This window comes from Hyposmocoma kahamanoa, unplaced genomic scaffold (assembly GCF_003589595.1).
Source record: "Hyposmocoma kahamanoa isolate Upper Pololo Valley unplaced genomic scaffold, ASM358959v1 192, whole genome shotgun sequence".
In the NCBI taxonomy this organism is placed as follows: Eukaryota; Metazoa; Arthropoda; class Insecta; order Lepidoptera; family Cosmopterigidae; genus Hyposmocoma; species Hyposmocoma kahamanoa.
In genome coordinates this window covers 8,871,359-8,897,522 of record NW_020653719.1, presented here as the reverse complement: position 1 = coordinate 8,897,522, position 26,164 = coordinate 8,871,359, and the positions used below count along the sequence as shown (strand labels likewise).

General features: G+C 36.6%; 1 protein-coding gene and 1 long non-coding RNA gene across 3 annotated transcripts; one reads left to right on the top strand and one right to left on the bottom strand.

Moving 5' to 3' along the window:
* LOC113226571 lies at positions 1–26,164 on the top strand. 2 transcript variants are annotated; one of them, XM_026459260.1, is made up of 9 exons: positions 1–176; positions 8,444–8,467; positions 9,069–9,271; positions 17,280–17,409; positions 18,916–19,080; positions 21,519–21,700; positions 23,310–23,402; positions 24,303–24,406; positions 25,713–26,164. In XM_026459260.1, the coding sequence occupies exons 1-9, from the start codon at positions 116–118 to the stop codon at positions 25,819–25,821; spliced, it is 1,071 nt and encodes a 356-aa protein (XP_026315045.1). In that variant the 5' UTR covers positions 1–115; the 3' UTR covers positions 25,822–26,164. The 2 variants fall into 2 exon arrangements, with proteins under 2 accessions (XP_026315045.1, XP_026315046.1); XM_026459261.1 differs by lacking the exon at positions 23,310–23,402.
* Positions 23,385–25,717, bottom strand: LOC113226572. The gene is made up of 3 exons (XR_003310119.1): positions 25,599–25,717; positions 24,938–25,026; positions 23,385–23,431 (listed from the first exon to the last, which is right to left on the bottom strand). It is a non-coding gene; the product is annotated as an uncharacterized LOC113226572 (long non-coding RNA).

The window sequence follows — 26,164 nt, the reverse complement described above, 5'->3', positions numbered from 1 at the left end:
GAGTTCAGTTCTCGGATAGCTCGCAGTACTGTTACACTGTGATTTGAATGTAGAACTATTTTTTTCTATAACATTCAGGTTTGAGACGTTCACGTATTTTGTATAAGAAGTAAGAATGCTAAATTTGAGGCAGATCATTGGTTTGATCGCAGCAGCTTCAGTAGCTGATGGTGCTGGTAAGTTAATTATTTTTCGTTTTATTTGATACATAACTAAATAAGGCATACGCTCATAACCTCGTACTAGGGGAACCCTGTATCGCGGGTGCCATGGACATATATATAGACAACCACAAATTAAACCCAAAGCCATACAAATATTTCTCCTGGAACAGGAATCGAACCCGGGGCCTCTGCGTGACAGAGCAGCATAGTAGCCGTTCGGCCACAGAGGCAGTTAAATCACTATTAGAGGTTGCATCACAAGTTATAATTTTATACCTATAATCGAAACCTCCAATGAACACTACGCCACCTTAATTATTGGAACTGCTCTGTTTTTATTTTGTTTTCTTTTCACAAAATTCGTTTTTTTGTTGGCAATATCATTGGAGGTATCGTAATTATAACAAAATAAAGTTTTTTGAAATATAAATAAACTATACTTACTCATGGTTATGATGCGGAGAGTGCAAAACTTTTATTTTACGTCTTGACGTGAATACTATGCTAGCAACCGTCACCTACGAATAAGTATTTGAGATAGTAAGGAATTCTGCACTCCTTGTAACCAACGCATTTACAGTTTGTTAACTCCCGACAACAAAACTGAAACTAAATAATAAACTAACGAATGTAAAAAAACTGCTTATAGGGCATTGACTTATAGGGGGTCTCATTTTGCTGATTCCGGATGTGTTATTGACTCATTTTCGCTAAAAATATCGATTACGTGACTTATGATAAGGAATTGTGAAGCGCGCAATACATATTTTGAAAAATATTTCCTCGAAAACACTTTTCATACAACACGTACAAACTGCACGCACACATTATATAGAGTGAATTGCATGCACGTCTCGTTTCTATAAACTTATGATGAATCTCTCTCACTCTCTCTTTTGTATATTAGATTAAATAGGTAACTCGTTTATTTCCTCAAACATACATAGTATCCGTTACGCGTTGCGATTCCTCTGAAAGAAAACTGACATAGTGCAAAAGAACCACCTTTTCGGGTGTCATTTTATACAACACCCGAAAAAGTGGTTCTTTTGCATGGTATCATATAGTTACGATACCAAGTAACCGGACGAACAAGTCGTGCGCCTGATGGTAAGCGACACGCCTCTCCATAATAGTTCCATTGCCACTCAGAACCTTAAAACACAAAGATCTGAGGGGCACTGCCACTGCACCCACATCCTGAAACATAAGCTGATAAGTCATGTGTCTGTAATTTCACCAGCACCCTTACCCTTCAGTAGTACCTACTGGTCACATTACTGCTTGGCTGCAGACGTAGGTAAGGTGGCAGTACTTCCCTGGACGAACTATTCCATAGGGAAGCTACGTAAATATACTGTGCCTACTTTGATTTTTGGTTATTTTTGAAATACTTTTTCTAATAACGTTGCAAATAAAAAGAAGTATCCAGGCGGATGTAATATTCTTTTCCTGATGGTAGCTGGTAAAAGTATCTATCGATATAAAAATACGCTTTGGAAGTTGCCGTCGCAATATCGCACCAAATCATCCTCGTGCAAATTCTAGTAGGCAAAATATTTAATATGAGAATATTTTGAACACCGTTATCTCATTCTTTGTCGCCATTGATTGACACACGCATTGTGAGACACTGAAGACACGAGATATGAAAGCAGAAAACGACAAAAATAATTGTTTATGTTTAGCAAGTCTGAACAGTATTTACCTAATATGTAATGAAACTATGTTTTCGGGTATAAATCGCGTATATTTTTCACAGCTGAATACCATGGGACCTGTAAAGGGCCCGAAACGTTGGTTTGTTTGAAAAAGCAAATATAATTACACGAAATAAATGATTTCATTTCCTATGTGTAACAATTGCGAAAACCTAAGAACTAATAACAATGTAATATTGTAAATAAACACTGTGGCGAATCGCAGCAATCGCTACAAGTCTTTTTGTATATATTTTATAGTTTTTTTAGCAGTTTAGTTTCAGATTTAAATTCTAAATTGTTGTAAATCAATCTTTGTATTAATAATTATAACAAACTAGTAATTTCACAAAAATAATTGAATGTTAATTCAATAGAAATTTAATTATAGTTAAGAGCCACATCTCTAGCCAGGGCTGGTAGCTCTAAAGTTACCTAACTGGGTGACGAAATACTTTCATAGGTTTCTCATAGATGGCGCTACGGTTAAAAAGTCGTTGAAAGCCAAATACAAAGATTTGACAAAACCATAACAAAGCAAGCACATACAAAAATTCGTGAGGTCCGCTGGTTCGTTCCGTGGCTTAGTTGGCATAACGTCTGGCACGGTTGGCTAGAAGACGTCGCGCGTCGGTTCGAATCTTTGTATTAACAATTATAACAAACTAGTGGAGTAATTTCACAAAAAGAATTGAATGTCAATTCAATACAAAGTTAAGACGTTATGCTTCAATAGTTGCTTCAATCTACGTCGAAGAAAAGGTAAAAGCCTTATAAATTTGGCTGGTTTTCAGGCTTCACCTATGGCAGATATTAGAGCATGTAGAGACTGGTCTCTTCTCGATTAAATATTTTACTCTAGTCGAACCAAGATAGCATCCTCTTTTTGACAGATAATTTTAGAGTCGTAACACATCCACTTTAATTAGTATCATTAATACTAGTATGGTTAAAGTTACTAATATAGTATAGGAATTTAGTAGTACTCGCCTGAATTCACAAGGAACAGAAACAACAAGACGCATACAAGGCTGTCGCCCTCATACTGATGTGCAATATGCAGTGAGTGTAAAATGCAAACCACCAAATCAAATTTTTACTTTACCCATACATGTTTTGAGAATTTTCTGGTCACATACATAATTTGTTAATATTTTTTTCGGCAATATTAACATTTATTTGTAAATAACACAAGTAATATTATGGATTTATTCATATTTTTTATCGTATAAATTTTCGTTTATGGCAACGCTTTTACTTAATTTCTGGATATATTTCTATCATAACCACCATCCCACATATTTTTTTAATCACATAACAGTACTATCCTGTTGCTTGCGGGACATCACTAGGTTCAAGAATAAAAAACCATAGAACATAACCGTATAAATGATGTATCATAAATACAAATTATCACAACATTAATGCGAAATGAATGCAAATATTAAACTAAATGACGTGTTATTGTACATAAATAGTAGGTATATATTTAACCGAAGCAAACAATAGTATTTATTTGGTCTGTGGGTATAACAAGGGCAGTACTTTTATCCTACTACGCCGCGGGGTATAGTGACCATTATTTTTTCCCACAAAGCGGGACGCCCGTAAATTTATTACTGTTTTAACACATGTTTATCAAAGTTATAAAAAGGTTCAAAGATTTGAAAAATGGCACTACCATTGCGCCCGTCACCCTGATACATAAGTTAACAAGTCCCATGTGTCAGTTACTTCACCAGCACCCTTACCCTTCAAAACCGGAACACAGAAATGCTGACATTACTGCTTGGCGGCAGAAATATGTATAGTGGCAGTACTGCCCTGGACGAAATCTTTCACAATGAGCTCTACTGCTGCTGAAATGGGACGTATGTCACTTTATGTAATAATATACCTCACAACGCGCAATTGTTTCTGCGCAGCGCCTAGTGGGATCCTCTTTGATAATAATGATAATGTGCCAGACAACCATAGCAATTACCTAGTTTCAAAGTAGGGAACACCCTGTGCTATGAGTACCAGATAAACGTAATCACTCCAGGCCAGTGCTCAGAACACCCAAATAGGTATGGGTGAATTGGTCCTACGAGGAATCGAACTCAGAACGTCCTCATCCAGCGCCCACAGAGAAAGCCGTTGGGCCACTAAGGTCGTCAAATCATCATTAAATATCACAGCCGAATGACTATAGAAACTAAAATTTCATTACTCTTAGTAACGTCTCCTGTACCTTGTTTTTTGTTTATTATTAATGTTATTGTTCTTGCTAATTACTGTACTTGGATAAATATGTCCGTTGTAATTATTAAACAAAAAAATTAAAAAATGAGCTTAATTGGCACAACGTCTGACACGGTTCCCTAGAAGACGTCAGGGGCCTTCCCATGAACTCTTATTGCGATTCAGTGTAGGACCTAAAATGAATCGTTGTGAGATAGCGCCACATCACCATCCCGCTTTTTAGTCGTTACGAACCTGTACCGAACTGTAACAAGAGTTCAAGGTAAGGCCCCAGTTCGAATCAGACTGGATCAGAGGATTTTTTTCTAAGTGTTCAATATTTGTATTAACAATTATAACAAACTAGTGGATAACAAGTAATTTCCATTGACTTACAAATAAATGGACGACGGGTCTAATACGAAAACCACGAAAAAAATGTCTCAAGTCAACCTATTTAAACGTAGTGACATGTAAAGGAATATGAAAAAGCTAAAACGTTAGATTTAAATTGTAATGTCATCGCAGTACTGTCTAATTTTGCTTGCTTCGCTGTCAGTCGAACAAACGAAGACTAAAGCGTGAATGGCGCTCTGTATACGATTTTAACGCCCTATAAGTTGGACACTTTTTAGCGCGGACCCGACGTCCGTATTATTGTAAGTCAATGGTAATTTCACAAAAAATAATTGAATTTTAATTCAATAACAATTTTATTAAAGCTTAATAGCGACATCTCTAGTCAGGGCTGGTAGCTGTAAAGGTATCTAACTGGGTGACGAAATACTTTCATAGATTTCTCATAGATGGCGCTACGGCTAAAATGTCATTGAAAACTTCAACAACAGGCACATAGAAAAATTCGTGAGGTCCGCTGGTTCGTTCCGTGGCTTAGTTGGCATAGCTTCTGGCACGGTTTGCTAGAAGACGTTGAATCCGGCCGGATCGAAGGAATTTGTTCAAAGTATTCGATCTTTATATTAATAATTTAAAAAAAACCTTCTAGATAGCGGCCTGGCATTGATTTCGTTGTTCTAATACTCATAGTACTGAGAATAACCAAGTTTCAAAGCGCGTAATACATTTCGTTATCTGGCACATTATAATGTTATATTATTATTATAAATATAGTCCCTACGCGTGGTTCTCTGAAGACTAAGTTGAATTTTAAGAACTTCTATTACAGTTTAACAGCCGGTTTATCCACGCACTGAGCTGCGGCGCCTTAAACTTGCGTCGTTAAACTTCGCATAAAAGGAAATTTCGGATTAAAGGTTTTCAGTTACTTAGTTTTCTACGCTTAAACAAAGTCTATAGGCAATTAAGGGGCTTGTAAGACGTGATACGGGTGGTGTACGGGAAGCGGTTTTTGTAATGGAAAGTTAATAAATTATAGTCCTGTAGGTCAACCTACAGGATGTACCCGCCAAATGTGCCCAGGCGATTATTACGTAAGAGATGTCAAAACCTTCAAACTGATATCGAAAGTACGTTGAGTAATACGACATCAATATTCTTTTTTATTTAGTTAAAATAAGTTCGCATTTGACCTCCATCTTACCTGATGAAAAGTGACGATGGGGTCGACGACGACGACGACGACGACGTGTAGCATGCACACCTAAATAATGCCTATTCACTCTCGCCTTGTAAAGGTTCAAGTTATAGCGTTCGGGGAACATGTCCGCAGGCAGGGAAATAAAAAGATTGATCGAAGAAGCTGATATGCTGATAAATAGAAAGACGTGGTAGCCATGGCATTTACACTTGCCTTACAATAAAACCAGTCCTCACCAATCACCAATAACAAGTCACAAAATAACAAGACAAGTGACACTGTAACGTCTCCGACATCCGTCCACGATTTCTTACCAAATCTATAAAATAGCACTGTCACATTAAACTAGCAATTGTTGTAATAAAAGGATATTAAAAAAAGTATAGAAAACTTAGGGTCGTATTCCAGAACGCGACTCAAGTATCGCCGTGATCATCAATCCACGAACCATTGCTTGAGCATTAATTCAAGTCTTAAGCATTTCGTTTGTTCTTGAATAGTACTCAGCGCTGTACTTAACTGAACTACACTCAAGTTTGAGTTGGGATTGTCCATGGTTCCATGCGATTTTCGTTCATTCATTCGTATTTGTCCAAAATCAAAATAATAAAACAAAAAATAAATCCTTAAACCGTCCATGAATGGTTCCACTACCTTATAACTTTTCGATTAACATACCTACTTTGAATGTAAGTTTTAAACTTAGGAAATGATAATATTATCATATACTCCGTAATCATATTGTAATCCTACAGTTCCCCATAAAAGCACTGTAATGATCCCGTACATACAAACGTAAGCAAACCAGAATTTGTATTTCAGATGCGATTGGGTACCCACGATTGTCTGATTTCGCTCATCTGCTATGATAGGTAAAATTATTTTTTTTTAGCAAATCTTGGTTGAACCTATATCGCTGCTTAAATCTGTGTTCCTTCATATCGTACGGGTCTTGTAGGTCTTTCAATATCCGAAGCAATTGAGTATGATACTCATTATTGATATATTTTGATAAAGACCAAACTTCTCAAACGGTTTTATCGTAATATTGTAATTTTTTCGCCGATTATTACTCAAGCGCAACCAGGACCTCACTCAAGTAAATATAGATTTTGACAACACTCAAGATAAAATTATTTTTTTTTTATTAATAATTTTGGCTTGGATCAAGTCCTTTGAGGCATGTCTTCATTTATTTATGTTTCTGTAAATATGGTCGCCACAAAGAGGATAGGCAATTTGAGGTCGCGTGCTTGGATTGACTCGGGATTCCCCAAAAACGGACCGATACGGTTTTTTAGTTCGATCCTATTCTACTTTAAACTAGATTTCACAAAATAATTGAAAGTCAAAATAAAAACGACACTTTTCTCTCCAAAAGGTCCAGACCGAATCCAGACAAAATTTTAGAGTTGAGTACGGTATAGGAATCAACAAAGTTGAAACGAATCTCAAGCATTGTTTAAAAATAAACCGCAAGCTCTCGCTTCCTCTGACATTACTCAGGTGAACTCCGATTACAGATTCTACGCTTGAGTAACGTTCTGGAATAAAAACTCTGCTTGAAATCGTACTCAAGTCCTGAGTTGAGCATTGAGCAGAGTTGTGGAATACGACCCTTAGTTATATCGAACCTTTAGATATTTATTTTAAATGATCATTGTTGTTTGGCGCGTAGGCAAATAGTAATTTAGTCCTTCGGAACAGGCTAAAGCATGTACGTCATACTTCCATGTCTTAGTTTTTGATTTCTCTACAACTTGGCGCGTAAACAAAAAAAATGCATATTATTTTTTTTGCTACTGTTTTTTCCATTGGAAAAGGCAAAGGTACTAATGCGCCTGACAGCCAAAATGAGAGTCTATTTATGTTCAGTGTTAACGTTTAAACCACTGTTTACAATTAATACCAACTTTAATGCATGATAGCATAATATACGTGTTGCGTAACCAGAAAAAGCACGAAAGTAGAGTAAATGCCGTAGAATAAAAGTATTGCGCGGTATGTGTAATGTAAGTCTAAGGCTGAGATTTATAAACCGAACTCGAAGTATAATTTTGGAAATACGGAAAACTTGCTAAGCTCGCTATTTTCGCATAATTAAAGTTAAAGTTGTTTTATAAATCTCGGCCTTAGAGACAAACTGGCGTTCCACCCTTATATTGTGGATGTACCCAAGATTCGCATAAAGCGTTACTCTTCCACATTTATATAGCGTACGGCATTTGAAATGGAATTTCCTGATTAGTTCTTTGCCAAGTAAAAACTTGGGCCTTTTCAAGGCTTCATCGTCAATCTCACCATCACGTGATATGGAGGTCGAATGCTCACTTTTTTATCGGTATAAAAAACAGAATGGGGAGCAATATTTTTAAGACTATATAAAAGGGGAACAGAAAATTCTACTGCTCATACGTAATAACGCTTAATAACGATAAAACGTAATAATCATTCAAATTTATAAAGCGAACGTTGAGGCAAGGGAAAATGTCGATTTCGGCGTACATATATCTCTACCACAATAGGAATTACATTTAAAATAAGCAAGTCGAAAGTACCAATTATCTATTCAAAATTACTGTTATGAGTGGAGGCAGCGGATGAGCTATAGGTATCATCGAAGTTCATAGACGGTAGGACCTGCTATGTGTATGAATGTATGTGTGTTTTAAACGAGTAGAAACGTTCTATTTGCACGCTGTCTCTAACACAATTTAAATTGTCCTATGAAATTAAAATTATAAAATCCGTTATTAACGATTGGTTTATTAATTAAATCGCTGTTTATTTCATTTCAGGTTTTAGACGGGACGGACTACGCGGTAAGAATTCTTTATCATTTAATTCGAATGGATATATAAAGCCATTTAAAGTGGGTAGTTTGAGACACAAAGTAAAAGGTCAAGAGCACATCAAGCTTCACAATTATGCGTGAAACGCACTGACAACGGGTGCGGATCGGGCGCGTGTCTGATCAGGAACACCGTGGAGCTTAACGGGACGGGCACAGGTCAGGTCACTCGTCTGCTCTTGGTGTGTTGTCGTCCATATCAATACACGTCTTTCACGCTGTAAGGTTTAAACTCTATGCCATTTGCGATAAAAACTGTCCAAAGTCCAAAATATCAGGCTTAATGTTCTCTTGACTGTATGCACTTCAAGCGGCATCAAAAATCACACGCAACATAGAGAAGAAACTACACCCTTTTACGAATTTTGAAATCTAGTGTAATATGTTACACATATTTGTTTGTGGGTAGAAGTATCTACGCCGTTGATAAGAGGAGTTTTAATTTTATGTAATTACTTTGATTTTTTTACGATTTTGTGAGTGGTTGGAGCCTCTATCCAGCTATACTACTTTTATGACTAAGTTGTAACTATCTTAAAATCTACTAAGGTTAACAAAAATTATAATTCCAGTGAAGTTTGGGTGGTCAAGCGCACTAGAAAATGTAGATTATTTCTTTAAAATCCCTCGCACACTCATGGAAGCAGAAGCGGAGGGCTGGCGACGAACTAATAGAGAGGGGTTGATGGCAGAGCTAAGGATGTACTGCACACCAGGAAGAAACGTATGTCCCATGTATGATGTCGGAGGATTCATCGCTGGACTTCAAATTGGTGTAAGAATCACTTTAAAAGCTAAAGTTAGGCCTGTGCGGTGTAACGGAATTTTCAAGAACTAAGTTTTACTGTCAATTAACAAAAGGTAGGAGGAGAGGTGGCCCTAATACATACAAATGTACTAGCGTCACAGGACCCCAAATAACTTGATGATCGGTGACCATAGATACTATCGGCCGAACTTCGACTCGATTGAACCGAGAGCAGTTCCTAGTATCTGTCTGAAAACGTTATATTAGTTTTGTATTTCAGCTTTTGTTGTAAAACCCCATAGTGCGGTTTCGTTGTGTTAGTAGCGTATGCATTGCAAGAATAGTTACACACAAGTTTGAATATAATCCTCTTTAAGGAATAAAATTTTGCTATCGATATGGCAATTTTGATCCTATGTCAAAGAAAAACCAAATAGGGAATTTTGAGTATTAAAAAATTGTAGCTGAAGAGATCCTTGTGAAATGCGGCTGCGGCGATACCTATCTCTGACACAAAACCATAGATGCCTGAAAGCCTGAATAGATGAACTCAGATGTAATAACTACCATTACCATTACCACTATTCAATGCAAATAAACCGTTCATTTCATTTTAAAGCCATAATGCGAACATTACTAGTTCGGTTTTGAAGGGTAATGTTTGTCATAGGAAATGAAACTTTTTTTCTGTTTTTCCAGGCAAACCATTTCGGGCCATTTACAGGTAGCATGGTCACGGCTGACGGTAGTCAATTCATTATCTATAATATGTGTAACAATAGCGTAAACCTAAGAATTCGATGGATAATGTTTCTATTGAAACTACACTAACTGCCTCCGTGGCCGAACGGTTACCATGCCGGATTACCACGCAGAGGTCCCAGGTTTGATTCCAGGGCCGGGAGAAATACTTATATGGCCTACACTTATTTCTCTCGTGAGTTTGGGTGTACTTGGTACTTGGTACTTGGTGCAACGGGCTGGTATCCGCAACTCGACGACAAAGCGCCTATTTGAGTTTGGGTGTAATTTGTGGTTGTGTATATGTGTGTCCATGGCACCCGCAACGCATGGTTTCCTTAGTGCGGTGCTATGTTGAGTGTGTGCGTTATTATAAATAAACCTAAACCTAAGCAGGCACATGAGACTTTTCAAGTGGCATAAAGGAAACTTATGTCTCAGGGTGACGGGAGCAGTAGCAGTGCCTCAGATATTGCGATTTAAAGCACTGAATGGCATTGCAACATGGGTAGCGTGTCGCTTACCACTAGAAGCGCGTCTTGTTCGTCCATTACCTGGGGATCTACCCTCGATCTCCGTCCGACAACCGTCCGAAACAATTACTGTCAAATAAGTAATATTCGACAAAATTAAAAGACAAGTGAGTATGAAGCTTCATTCGCATCACGCATTGACTTACAAATAAATGGACGACGGGTCTAATACAAAAACCACGAAAAAAATGTCCCAAGTCAACCTATTCAAAATTTAATTTGTAATGTCATCGCAGTATCGCGCTGTCAGTCGAACAAATGAAGACTAAAGCGGAGTTTGGCGCTCTGTATACGATTTTAGCGTCTTACAAGTGCGGACGCTTTTTAGCGCGGACCCGACGTCCATATAATTGTAAGTCAATGGCATCACGCGTCTTTTTATTTGGTCAAGTATTGCTTATTTGGCAGTAATTGGTTCGGACGGATGTCGGAGGGTAGACCACCAGATTCATAAATAAATATCCTTATACCTATAAGTTAGTAACGCAGCAACACACAAGGAATTTCGTTAGTAATTCGTTCCCTTCTTTATCTAGCGTATTTATAAACGTAATAATATACATTACCAGCGAAGTGAGTAGGTACGTAACACAACATTTCAATATATTTTTATGTTTTGCAAGCACAAAATGCTCGTCAACAAAATTATGAAGTATTGTTTAACACAATTCTCAACCACGAATTATTATTAATAAACGCACTTTTAAATTAACTATTAACACATAATTTAAATTGCATCACTTTATACTAAAAATACCTATATTTTTATGTTTTCCTGGAAGTTGGTAACGATATTTCCTTATTATTCAACTCAATATCAAGGCTAGGTTATTATTTCGGTTATTACTTAGGGAACAAAGGCAAAACTCCTGTTGCCCAACCAAGAAAACAAAAAAAAAGCAAATTTTGTCTAATATGACCGCATCTTATTATCTTTTTAATTTAATGTAAATAATTTTACACTTAAAAACGTCATTTTTTTAGCTACTGCTCGTTCACTGTGCTGATTTCCCTTTGAAGAACGAGCAAGAAATTCTAGGGACTGCTCTTTTCAAATAAACTTACGTGCTGTGGAATACACTTTGAATCATATTTGTGGAATCAAGACTCATGTCGTCTTTCCATACATCTTTATCTAAAACACGTAGCCTTCAATTTTGTAATATGACTTCAATTAAAATACATTTGATGAAAGTTTTAAACGTAGGAAATGGTAATCTTAATATATGCTCCGGAATCTTATTGTAAAAACTTATACAGTTCCCTACAAAAGAATCGTTTACCTTAGATAAACGAAACCGTACCATAAGTTTGGACTTAGTTCTAAGGTTTATATTATGAACACATTATTGATTAAAAAGACCACAACTGTAAAATGACAACTGGTCAGGAGCCAGGTTTAAAGATTCTACGAATGAAATTAACCAATAACTTTTTTATGCTTAAGCCTGGATACTACCTCATCTCGAATTCACATTTTTCCTGCATTGAATCGCATATTGCGCGGGTCGATCGGGTGTTCTATTTAGTTCAGGTGATATAAAAAAAAACCATTGGTATATATAAAGTACGGCGATTAACACACTGCACCGCGCCCCGCGACTAACCGCGGAGCGGCGTTTTTTAACGTTGTACTGAAGTACCTCATTTTGTATGGAAAAGTTGCGCCGTCGAACACACTGACAACGCTTTTTCGGGCGGAAGCGCGGCTCACGCGGTTTAATGCGCCCCCGCGGCGAGGGGTATCGCACATTGCGCTCCGCTCTACCGCGCAGACTTTTAATCAATTTGTGTCTATTCCAGTAATTGTCGTTTGGATTTTCCCTAACAAATAATAACAAGAGATCCAGTTGACATTCGTGTGCAGTTGAAAAATTAATCTTTATATTTTCTTAAATCTTTGTAATGAAATTGAATGTTATCTTCGGAGTCTTTTTATTTGAGTAAACAAATACCAAATGGACAGTATAACTGCAGCGTCCTGAATGAGTTCTGTATTATTAACCATTATTGTCAAAGAAGGATCTCAGCTACATGTACAATCACTACTGCGATCGACTATTTTAAGTGGCGGGGGGGCTCTAGACCGCTGTCCCCGCGCAGATTAAACCGCACGTTGACACAGATCTGCGTCTCTGCCACATCGCGCGATTCCGCGTCTCGCGCACCGTCGCGGGGCGCGGTGCAGTGTGTTATCGGCGTACTATTGAATACAGCAGTTTTCTTGTAAAATTTCGAAGTGTTTGTGTTTTTTTTTGTATCGTGAAGATTGTTAGGAATAGTGTTTTCACACCGTATACTAAACAGTGTATGTCCTCAATTTTACTATATCTTTTCCAAAGTACTTGATTATACAACATTTTCACTGTTATGCGGAATCAACGAAAGCCATTTGAGTATGTTTCTGTTTGACTCTTAAATAAACGGGTTATAAAATACTTCTGACGATGTGACCTCTTTCATCGTCATCCCACCTTTTTACACCCCATTTCTTTGGTTTCTTGCCATCTACTTTGAAATTTTGAATCATTCTTAAATTTCTTTTCTTCTTCGTCACTTACTTTTCTTCTTCCCATCGCCACTCTGTAGAACTACTACTCTCTAGATTAAATTTCCGAAGCGAGCACACGTGCTCCACTTAACATGAACTTCGGATCAATTAAATCATGTAACCTAACTGCTTATAAAGCATAGTATTTCTAGAAATTACAGGCCCTTTTGGGATAAGTTCCTTTTTACCATAACCTGTATATAATTTAAGTAGGGAGTGTTTTATACCATTGTACCTGTTCTTATATCGTCGTTTTGTTACAGCCTTTACGTCTTTACTTTACCCGTTCTTTTAATTTTTTATTGTAATAATTAATGTGGTCCGAGCCTTGCATTTTATCACCCCGCCTGCGTGACGTGCGTATACATAATTAATTAATCACATGTAGTTTGTATTAATTTTACGACTTTAATGTGATAAAAGCACCTTTGACGTATGACGTCACATGGCTTTATCATACCAATAGCACGAAAATGAGGATCTTCACAGAGTAGCTGTGGTTCAGTTGCAATCTGCGTATGTCAATTGTGTCCTGTCGTCACCCATTCTCGAAAAGCGTTTATCTAATTTAAATCAATGAACGCGCCTGCAGAGGGTCCCAGTAATTTCTGGACTCTTCATCTAATATGTTCTAATAATCTTAAGCGGAAAAACACAGGCTGTTTTATGCATCATGGTAGTAGAGTTGTCGTATATGAATTATTTATAATCACTGTTTTCTCTCTCAACCTATAGTTTTCATGCTAAGATGTATAAACCAAAACAGCCATAGTGTTACGGCGAATTATATACATATTTTTAAGTATTAATCGTATTTTGTTAATTATACAATATAATTAACAAAAAATTGCTTGTTGTTACAGTTGTATGTACAGCTTTAAAAAATGTTTTGACTAATTGGTTGGTATCAATTAAATTTGGATGAAGCGGAGAATGTTCTCCACCCTTAATATACACATCGATACAAAAATTTTTCACAAAAGTAGCTTTTTTTTCAATTTTGTTTTTTGTTTCTTTATTTTTTTCCACAAAATTCGGGATGCATAATGTTAGTAAATAAATATGGCTGTTTACAATAACAGAATCTGACCAAAAAATAAAGTTGACGTAGTGTTCATTGGAGGTTACGACATATATCTACAATACTAACTCACACATGTTTTTTTCGATTTGCGGTTTTATTATTTTTTATTGTCATAATTTTAGCTAGTAGGTAAGTGTAATATTTGTTCAAGTTTGGTATTCTTTGAAATGAAAATTGAGATTTTCTATATGACTTATTTAATTCGAGCGAGAACATAAATTCACTCCGCAGTACAAGTCGCCATAATAGAACATTGTGTTACCATAGATACAAAACTATAGAGAAAGCAAACGGAATAAACTTATTCAGCCTATGTAGAGTTTTATATTCAATAATGTTGATTTGTTAGAGTCTGTTAGTTAGTGGTTTTGCTAGTTGTGAATGTTTATTATTTCCATTACTAAAGAGAAGTGGCGGAGCGGGCCATCCTACCACAGGTAGATAATTTTCGGCACAAGCAGGTAGGTAGAGGTAGATTTTTTCGGTAGCCGTAGAGCTCTGAAAGAGTTTGTCCAGTCATGTACTGCCACCTTACCTATTTCTGCCGCCAAGCGGTAATGCGAGGATTAATGCGTTCTACTTTTGAAGGGGTGATGGTGAAATTACAGGCACATTAGACTTGTCAACTTATGTCTCAGCGTGACAAGCGCAGTGGCAGTGCCCCTCAGATCTTTGTGATTTAAAGCTAAGAGTGGCACTGCAAGACAGGCGTGTAGCTTACCATCAGGCGCATGACTTGCTCGTTCCGTTTGCGACATAACTTGAAAGTCCCATACATCTGTAATTTCACCAGCACCCTTAGCCTTCAAAACCGGAATGCAGTAATGCTCACATTACCTACTGCTTGGCGGCAGAAATAGGTAAGATGGCAGTACTTCCCTGGACGAACTCTTTCACAAGGAACTCCGTTGCTACTACATCAACTCAAAGTATGTTAATATAATACTCTTTTCAGTTCTTGTGCAAAAAGTCGTAGAGATAATAAATGCGTTTATGACGTCACCCAATTTCATATAGGATAGGAATCGTATTAATTGCAATGCTTTGCACATAAACTGCCATGTGGTCTGTGCTGCCGACAATAAACGACGTTTGACGTTTATTACAATAATAAAACGATATTTCTTTATTTGATGTGTTAAGTAACCATAATATTTTATTATAGTAACTAAAACAGAGATTGCAAAAAAGAACACTAAAAAATATTTTATTTTAATGTTAATTTTATTGCAGAAGTACCATCTTTTTATTACCAGGATTTTTTTGTGAAAATACACTAAATAAACTAAAACTAGCTTCATTGACTTACAATTATTAGTATTATTATTGATACAAAAATCAAACAAACACAAAGAAAAATTTCACGATCCGGCTGAATTCGAACCAGCACCTGTTTGCCACCGGCGAGGCGAGATGATTTTTAAAACTTGTATTACATATAACAAATAATATGAACCAAATTTTATTTATTGAATAACTTACTGTACAATTTAATTTATAAAATTTCTAATTATCATTGTCACATTACATCTAAAATAAAACACAAAAAAAAATTCAATCAAAAACACTAATAATATAAGTAATGAAAACCAAATAGGAACGAAAATTAAAAGGGACCGCTCTGAACCGTACCCGGCTCAAACGTCCCCATCACACTAGCCGCATTACCGCGCTGGATGGCCAGTGAAATCTGCTGCACCAGGTAAGATCCAGAGCGTGGATCATAGCCCCTTTCTCGGAGCCGGCGGCCCAACTCCCGCACAAATTATGAATAATAATACATATATGAATTACATCTATTTGCCAAGTTTTTTGAAATCGATTACCGGAAAGTGCGCGAAACCGGATTCATTTAGTTTGCCACCCTTAGAGGTGGAATATTTTCTTCAAATTTAAATGAGACCAATACAAGGTATCCTCTTTGCAACAAAATACGAATCATCAAAATCGATTTAGAAATGAAAGAGTTATCGCGGAACATACATAAAAAAGAAAAAGAAATACAGTCGAATTGAGTGAAAACCTCCTTTGAATGAAGTTGGTTAATAAAGAATATATCGCAGTAAACTCAGAAAAGAAAGATTTACGTCTTCTTGTCTTAATATATTAAACATTATAAATTATACTTGTTATAGCTTGTAAAATATTATTCTACTCTAACAAGTAGATTTTCAATTACTTTAAAACTCACGAATAACAAGGCCGTGAATAATTTTCTCAACAATGTAGTCTCTAGGGTCACGACTACATACATTTACAATCACTCCTAAAGCAGACATACCTTTCTACAAGGCTTGTTAGACGTGTACTGTTTACCTCAAGGCAGTGTCGTAAGGTCCTACTCTTTATTAAGTATTCAAAAAACGTTTTGACTTGTGATTAAAACTTTATTTTGTACACTACCAACGTGTTGCTGCAAAGTACCTACATGTCACAATTCAGCTACATAGAAATTACAGGCACATGGGCCTTGTCAACTTATACCTATTACCTTGGCACTGCAACTGATATGGACAGACGTGTAGCTTACCATCAGGAGCACGCTTGTTCGTCCCCTCACTTGATAATATATAAAATAAAATGTTTATTTACGTATTTGTTTCCAGAACGAAGATAAAAATGTGGTGTACAATGTAGTAAACGCATAATGTTCGTAGTTAGAATTTTAATTAGTTAAATTATACTTCTTTCAGATACTATATTATCTTAATAATATATTATCTTAATAATACATTTGAACAAGAAGTTTATACGTGTTTCTCCAACAAAAATCAGTAAAAACGAACTATGTGAAAACGCGTAGGTGTAAGAGGTTTTCACTCGACACAACACAACACAAGACGACGATACACGATTTAATTTGACGACCGCAAAAAACCTAAGAACTCGATACTAAAATTAAAATTTTTAAAAATTACTTTAAATATACCTACCGTAAAAATACCAAATCAAAGTAGGTACCTCTCCATCATATACTTGCGGTCATACCAATATATTAATTTCCTTGAGTACTTTCCATCAAGTCACTCCTAAATATACTGCGGTTTTGTTACCTCAATAGAAAAACCGACGGCAATATCTTAACTCTAACAATGAATAAATTTACGAAAAAATCTTATATTTCAGTTCCCAAAGGATGATTTCGAGTCCCAGGTTCAGAAGCCACAGGCAAAAATGATGAGTTGGCGTGCGTTAGCTAATTTTGGTGAACCTACAAAGGATTTCTGGCATCTTCCTCAATATTATGTTACTGAAGGTAAGTAAAATTGCGTACATTTTTAATTCTAAGTAATTTATAATCAACAAATATCTAAAATCTTTTCGATGGTAAGGTGGTTATATCACCTAAGCCTAACCTATCACCTAAAAAAATCATAAAAATAGATGAATATTATGTTAGTAAAAATATCATAATATATTCAACAAAAAATAATAATTTAATACAACGATATTCAATAAATGTCGATATTGTGACTATATAAGCACGCGCAGCCGAGTCAAAGGAAGCGAATTTTTGTTACGATATTGTATGTAGCGTAATAAACTGTAACGTACAAACTAGATACACAGAGTGACGTCAAACGACGAAATACTATACCCTCTAGGCGCGGGCGCAGGAATGCTTGAATATTCCAGAGACCGCCTGCGCCATCTCATGCAGCGAATCAAAATTGACGCTTCCATTGTATTCCGTTCTGTCGCAATGTAAACTGGGCCTAAGTTTGCGTTTGCTGTTCTCGACAGCAGAGGCGCGGGCGGCGGTATACGAGTGTTGCGCTACAGACGAACGGCGAACTATTCGGATGCACATCCGAATAGTCCAAGAGTCGTATTCCAGAACTCTACTCAATACTCAAGTCAGCACTTGAGTATTGCAGTGAGCACTGAAAATTATACTCAAGTTTTTGCCTTAGGGTCGTATTTTCAGTGCTTGAAATCACACTCAAGTCTGCTCAAATCCTGACTTAAGCATTGAGTAGAGTTCTAGAATACGACCCATAGTGTCGATGTCCTCTTGTTGCTTATCCACACCTATTTTTCGATCAATCAAGAAGAGATAATATCTCACGACATATTATGTCGTAGAAGGAAATAATTTCAATAATAGTCGTAAGACAATGTGGTACAGCGAACATATCGACCATAAAAATAGAAGGTTTATTATTAGGAATAAAGATACGATTCGTTCATTTATTTTACTTTACGACGACAGATTGTCGTGAGAATGGGAAGAGCTAGAACAACAGTCGTCTGACGATAATAAAACGTCACGATAAAAATGTGACGACACATAATCGCAGCTTCAAACGATTCTGTCGTGCAATGAATAAAAGTTATTATAATATTAAAGAATTTTGCAATATAAAAATAAGTAATTAATTTAAAATAATTCGATATCCTTCTATAAGCATTTGTAATCATTTATTTAATATGATCACATTTATTTTATTACTTTTATAATGAGTAAGTGCCCTCATCACTCTTTGATGTTTACATGTAGGTATAATGTGAAATTTTATAATTTTCTTAAATTCTCCTATTTAAGCATAAAAAAGTTATCGACCAATTTTTGTCGTAAAAGTACCTAGTGTTATTACACCAAAAGTGCGATTTCTTTTTATCATAAATTGAAAATGTTTATTGACTCGTAAAATTTGTACTGTTGTCAAAGAACACTCTAAATGTATTATAGTCAAATACATGCAATGGAATTTCATGTAGATTAAAATCAAATCATCAATTTAATCAAGAATCGTTCCAGAATCATTAAAAGCTGGATCAGGACCACAAATAGAAAATGGCGCAACGCTACAGGAAGGAGGTGTATGGGTGTATGGACCTGACGTCAAATTAATGAGGATACCAACCACCGAGGCCGAGCTTAACAATACAATATTCAAGAAACAGAACTGTATACCTAACATGGGTAAGTATTTTTTTCCTCTATCCTGGACAAAAATTCATTAAAGTCAGCAAGGTCGATTATCATTTAAAGCGGGTACATAAGGCGACTTTTAGCAGCGATTGCATCGCTACATTTTGGGATTTATAGGCGTTTGCATCGATGCCACTAACCTCTAACAACTCTTTAGAGTCCCGTTTACAAGCCTATCCTTAATTCTGTAGATGAGAGGTAAATAACCTTAAGTGCCAAATAATATTTTTTACTACAGAACGTTTTAAAGATTTCAAGGAGGAACTTGAAGGGTTCTGGTGAAATTGCAGGCACATGGGACTTGTCAACTTATGTCTCAGGGTGACAGGCGCAGTGCCCCTCAGATCTTTACAATTTAAAAGTCTTGAGTGGCGGGCGGGTGTCGCTTACCACCACTGCCGTGTCAAACCAATACACTGTAAAGTCACTTAGTGTTTTGATTTGACAGCGCCCATATGATTTCTCTAGGCCTAATCTATACCCTGACATTTCAACCTTAATAGAGGTATTATTTTTTATTTAATGAGATATTAAAAACTAAAATACACTGTAAGTTTTAAAATTTAGAAATTATTTTGACATAACACGGTTGGTACGCAGCAGTACAGTCTTTAGTATCCCCGTATACCAACTCATCAACACCGGTTAATGTCCTATTAGAGCTCAGCGTATTTTTTTTTTGTTTTGTTTTTTTTCTTTCAACCGTGACATTGGCAAAATCATCATTTCTCATAATGATGGAGCCATAAAAATAAAAAGTGAAGTGAAGTCTTTTGGTTTGACAATTACAGGCGCGAAATGCAGTACAGTGGTGCAGATGCCCGAGTTAACGACAACTCTCAGATCGCGCAAATCTCTCGGGAGCGGGGGTCTACTAACATTTGTCGCGGCTCAAATTTTAACAATATAAAACTAAATTCTATCATGTCAAATCAAAACACTGCAACGTTCAATACAGCGCTTTGTAATTTCATAACAACAACAATCTTTCGGCGTTAACGAGGGAAAAGAAATTTATTAGTTTTTCAAGGAAATCCTTGAAAGACTAATAAACTTGCTTTCCAAAGTAAAATTATAATGGCTAGATAGATTTCTTTAATATCTAATGAATAACGTAAATAATCTTTTTATGTTATTAACCTCAAAAACTACAAAAGCCGAAGAATTCTTTACGCAGCTTTTTCTCAAAATGCTGTTTTTGATATTACAGTGTTTTGATCTGACACGGTAGACCAGACACGCGACTTGTTCATCCCGTCACTTGATATAATAAAAAAAGAAAAGGTTTCTAATTTAAAAATCAATTGACCGCAAGGTCGTATTAAATATAAAATAAAGGACGAGACTTACTTAATGTACCATTGCGTGAGTTTTAGCATTCTCAAAAAAAATGTTTGTAAAGGCGTCTAAATTCAAAATATGGCCTAATAACCTTTTCAAATGAAAATGTTATTATAAAATGCATATGTAAAACTCCATCACAGTAACCTTTTTTGACACTTAGCTTCACGCAGGGCTGGGCAGCATTTGAATTATTTGTGATTGGAATAGGTACATATTTGAAATACAAATAAGTATTTTGTATTTGTATTTGAATTACTACCTAGAAATGTATTTTGTAATTTGTAATTCAAACACTTTCCTGGCGTCCGCGTAATGCTAATGAGTGTATTTTCACCTTTTGTATTTCGTATTTTAAATACTTATATGAAAGTATTCTGTGATTCATATTTTAATTAAGACTTTTGCCCTGGCTCTATGCCACAGTGCTGGTGCTTCTACATCAGAAATTAATAAGATAGCAGATTTTACATCTTCTTCTTTTTTTAATAATTTTGGCTTGGATACAAGTCTTTTGAGCCATGTCTTCATTTAATTATGTTTCTGTAAATATGGCCGCCACAAAGAGGATAGGCAATTTGAGGCGGCGTGTTTGGATTGACTCGGGATTCCTTAGAACGGGCCGATACGGGTATTTTAGTTCGAGATTCGTGTAATTTTGCGTTTTAATCTTCGATTAAGGCATAATAGCACTATCCTAATCCACTTTAACCTAGATTTCACAAAATAATTTAAAGTCAAAATAAAAACGACACTTTTCCCTCCAAAAGGCCCAGAGCAAATCCATTTTACGGCTTCTTTTTTTATGGTACCTAGTGATGGGACGAACAAGTTGTGCGCGTAGTGGTAGGTAAGCGACACGCCTGTCCATAGCAGTTGCAGTGCCGCTCAGAGCTTTAAATCGCAAAGATCTGAGGCTCACTGCCACTGCGCCCGTCACCCTGAGACAAGACGAAAACTCTTGTGTGCCTATAATTTCACCAGCGCCCTTATCTTAAAAACCGAAGCCGTAAGGTGGCAGTACTTCCCTGGATGAACTCTTTCACAAGGAGCTCTACGGCTATTGTATTCTCCTGTCCTATTTCTAGGTACTCACTATTACTACAATTTGACGAAAGACACTAAATGCGAAGACATATGGCCCTGGTTCGCTTTGGTTAGCGAGGGAGAGCTCATTGGGACTGGTTTTTTCATGTTTGGCCGTCTCGTTAAACAGTCCGACTTCAGGAAATGGTTCGAGAATGGACCCTTCACCAAGGAAAGCGTTAAGGTACTTTTCGTTGTAAAACTAGGTCGAAAGCATCTCGAAATTAGCAAGTTTATTTCAGACATTTGTTTTGAAAAGAATTTAGTAGCTATGTTTTATTGCAATAGAGATTCCATAAACCAATATTAGGTATACTGAAGTTACAAAGCAAAATTATGTTTGTTTAATTCAGTCAACATTCCCTTTATTTGTACTTAGTACAACACCTAAAATAACTACATGTATACTGTTTCTAAAATTCGACATCCTTCTTGTATACTCGGTAATGACTCCTGTTCAGAGGCGTTTCTGGATTTTCTTAAGCGTGAAACACACTGAGAACAGGTGCAGATCGGACGCATGTCGGGTTGGGACAGAGCGGCGCACAGTGGGCCCAAATTGATAAGTCTTGGGCATAGGAATAACTTGTGGTGTATCGAGCTAATTTTTAGGTAAATTTTTTATTTAAAAATGTGCATTTGTCCATACTAAAAAAAGTTTTTTTTTTTCACGAAACTATCAACTGTTCAAGAAATTATACAAGAATAAAAATTGTTAAGAATGTTATTATCTATCATATAAAAAAAATTTGCTCGATACTCCCAAGTTATTCCTATGTCCAAGAATTATCAATTTGGGCCCACTGTGCGGCGGGACAAATTCCGTGTATTTATATGGACGACAACAACCGAGCGCGGGAGCGAGATGAGTGCGGGCGCCCGGTCCCGACCCGCACCCGCTCTCTCCGTGTTTCACGCTTTATTGTTTCACATTTTATATGCCTATAGTTCATCATACATATGTGTGGACAAAATTTGCATAATTTCTCGATTCTTTTGATCAAATCAATCTTTTGTCGTCTTTGAGCAACGACAACTGCCTGCTGATTGGCCCTCCAGCTGCTATCAATATGAGATTCGTGAGTCAATATACTAATGAGTGTTGTGTGTTAAGCAGTATACGTTCGTTAGCTAGATACCGCAAACTTCATGCCTATGGGTTGTCTTTAGCAGCTTAAATGCGTATTCACACGAGGTTTATTACGGCTACGATAAACTGCTTAATGGCAGTTGGAATGCAGTGAAAACAGCTTGGATATACTGAGAGCGATTGCATACTTCATTCATCGGCATTGCAACACAACTACCGACTGCCATATTGCATTCGGCGTACCTACATCGCAATTGCAAGCTAACTGCACTGTAGTCCATTTCACACAGCATATCGGTACCAGATGTAGTGATGTAAAATCGAATGGAAAAAAAAGATCTAAATATCCTTAAATAATAAAAGCAACAGGAACGAAACGAAATTTGAACAATTACTCCAAAAACATCACGCAAAGCTCTAAACAAAAGAAAATATGTTTGCACACGTACGCGGGATACACAACAGCCAATTCGATTTATCGATTGTACCGTAACCGCACGCAGCTGTTGAGTTAGTATGGAAACCGTGCAGTTTCCTCAGTGTCTTCGACGAGCGTTAACAACAAACTTCTTGGCTACTGGAAAATTCTAAACTTTAAGCGTCAATGGTATTAACTCACAATAGAAAACGAGGGCTGTCTAACGAACGTATACAATGTTGCTTTACTAACCAAAACTGTGACGCTTCCTCTGGTTTGCTCCAGAGTGAAGAGATAGAATATCCGACCGTGGAACAGTCGCTCACACGTATGAAAAAAGGCAGATCAAGGTATCCTGAACATGCTTTTCTTTCAAAGGTCAGTGTTGAAGAGTTGTTAAATTAATTCTAGAATAAAAAATATGCATTAATAGTATAAAGTTAAGTATCTTTTAAGTATAATAATTACGAGGTTATATTTGAATTAAGGGGGCTTTTAAATTAAATGCTTATAGAATCGCTGCAGCCGCGGCGCTATAAATTATCATACAATATTTAGAAATGCAGTTGCACGCAGCGCCACTGCCGTGACACGCGCTCGCCACTTTTGCAGCCACAATTAAGTAAACAAATTACTTAAGCGCTTTAGACGCGCGGCTGCCGCGCCACAGTTGCGCCACTGCAGCACTTCTACAGCATCTTATTTTAACGGCTATGGTGTGGGACTCCCTGCCCGCAGACTTGTTCCCTGAACAGTATAACTTGGACCTATTCAAGGCGAAAATGTATAGGAGTTATTTGGGTGTGCATGCTCCATCATCGTCACTTTCCATCAGGTGAGATAGAAGTCAAATGCGCAGTTATTTTTTAATAAAAAGAAGGCTCCTTATAACGAATTCGATTCGATTTTTAAGACAAAAAAAAATTACGAACTTCCAAAAGCGGTAAATCAAAGATTTTTGTTTAAATGATATGAATAACGTTTTAAAATATACAGAAAAAAATAAAAAAAAGACAACAAGCAAAAGTAAAACAAAAACTTATTTTAGTTTACAATGCAATATACAAAAAAGACAACGAAGCAAACATACGCTCCATGCGTATCACACCATGGAAAAGGACCATACAGAAAAAATATTTTTCAGAAAAAAAAAAGTACTTTTCTGAATGTTTTTCGGAGCCTGTACGTTAACGCTCATAGCTCATACCAAAGAAGTCATACATTGGTCACGGTATTTTGATTATTGTAATACATATTTATCTGAATGTAACTTCACAGCTGACTGTTCCTGACGCCCCAAAGTGCCTATACGACTGGGCCGAATATGGAATCCTCTCACTCCACATCTACTACGTCGACAAGCCTTGGAACATTCGTTGCAAGTGAGTTTTTTTATGACACTAAGTGACACGATAAAGAAGTCGTGCGCCTAGCGACAGATAAGCGACTTGCCTGTTCATGACAGTGGCAGTACCACTCAGAGCTTTAAGTCGCGAAGACCTGACTGCCACTGCGCCCGTTACCCTGAGACATAAGTCCCATTGGCCTGTAATGTCACCAAACAGGAACGCGGCGAACTTTGCGGCAGATAAGGTCTATCTTCTTTATCTTGCAACCCTTAAGGTGGTATGTCGTTTACATGAAAATGTTTTAATGAATGAATGGATATATTTCTACGTTAGTGTTTAATATGATAATATGGTTTATCAAGCCATATTTCTACTTTATAAGCCAGATCATTATAAGCAACTTCCGTTTTACAATTATACAAGATTCAAATATAAAATCGTTTAAAGTCCCGTACAAGGGAACTTTTCTTGAGCACGTTTTTATGGTAAAGGCGAAACGGTCTTTTACGAAAAATTCTGCTAAACATTTCACTACCACTTTGATGATTTTACAGGTATACATACATGCATTATGATTTCCAAACGTCTATATTTCCACTTCCGTAATTAGTTACATTTAGTTTGTATTTAGTAGTTTACTTCTTTATGGGTTACTGAAATGATTTCATGGAGGGATTTTATTAAAAGCCTTACACAAATTTTCGAAACTAAAAATGGATGTAGGTAAATTAAGATGAAATGCAAAATAGCTGTGGATTAGTTAAATATTTATTGATGTTATTATATTGCTCACCCTCTCCTCACATAAAATAACTAAAGCAAGTGCAACTATAGTCACAAACACCACCACCAAAAATTTGCCCATCATGAATGTTGCGTTACCACCTTTATTGCGGGTATTTTCAAATCATAACGATGATAATAGTGGGGGCAATGGGGTTTAAATATGACCAACTGTTCTGAGGGATCTTATTTTTAATCAACATTTCTCCTGAGGATGCGTCGTGGGGAGGCGAAACACATGTCGTGTATATTTTTAATAGTATTAGTTATGACTGTAGTTGCGCTTGTGTAATTTATTTTATTAATTTAAGCATAGGGAGGGTGAAAATAGTAGCGCTTAAATCTATTAACAATTTCAGGAAGTCAAAATATTGATGAGCACAATAAACATTTTTAGATCACTCTATGTATTTTCAAGCAGAAATTGGAAATTCTGACAGACCTACTCCTCAAACATTCGTTTTCTTTACGTAGTTCAAGAGAAGAGATACCCTGGTGCAAGGTGTTTGGCTGCACAAATAACAATTTTTTTCCAGCTAACATGTGTTTCTTTCAGGGACGGTGACTCGTTAAAACAATCCCCGGTGATGGACAGACTTCTTTTCAACGGCTACCGATACGCAAAAGCCATTTCTGACAACGTCAAGAAAATGTTCGGTGGATAATCTAAAAGAGTGAAGAACGCAGCTTAAAAGGACACCGTTTGTTCACTATCTTATGTAACCAGTTGTATTTCCTGTCCAGCCATAAGTAACATACCAAAGATAATAAAGCCACAAATTATTAGACAATGGCACAGACTTGTAGCCCTGCTTCTGAAGCACAGCATAGACTAGACGTTCGAAATTTTATTTGGACCATCCTAGCTAGATCCTCTTTCTGGGGCCGTCTTCAGTCATGCCTTAGCGAAGACTGATCCCCAATACAAGTGACGCCAATAAATGTTTATGTAACATTAATATAAGTTTTAATAATACGTGATAGTGATAATGAATAAATTTATAATGC

Excerpts from the sequence above, each read along its gene's own strand:
- LOC113226571 (XM_026459260.1), top strand. The coding sequence starts at position 116 with ATGCTAAATTTGAGGCAGATCATTGGTTTGATCGCAGCAGCTTCAGTA. Across the intron at positions 8,468-9,068 it reads TAGACGGGACGGACTACGCG|TGAAGTTTGGGTGGTCAAGC; the intron begins GTAAGAATTCTT and ends TTATAATTCCAG. Across the intron at positions 23,403-24,302 it reads AACATGCTTTTCTTTCAAAG|CTGACTGTTCCTGACGCCCC; the intron begins GTCAGTGTTGAA and ends GTAACTTCACAG.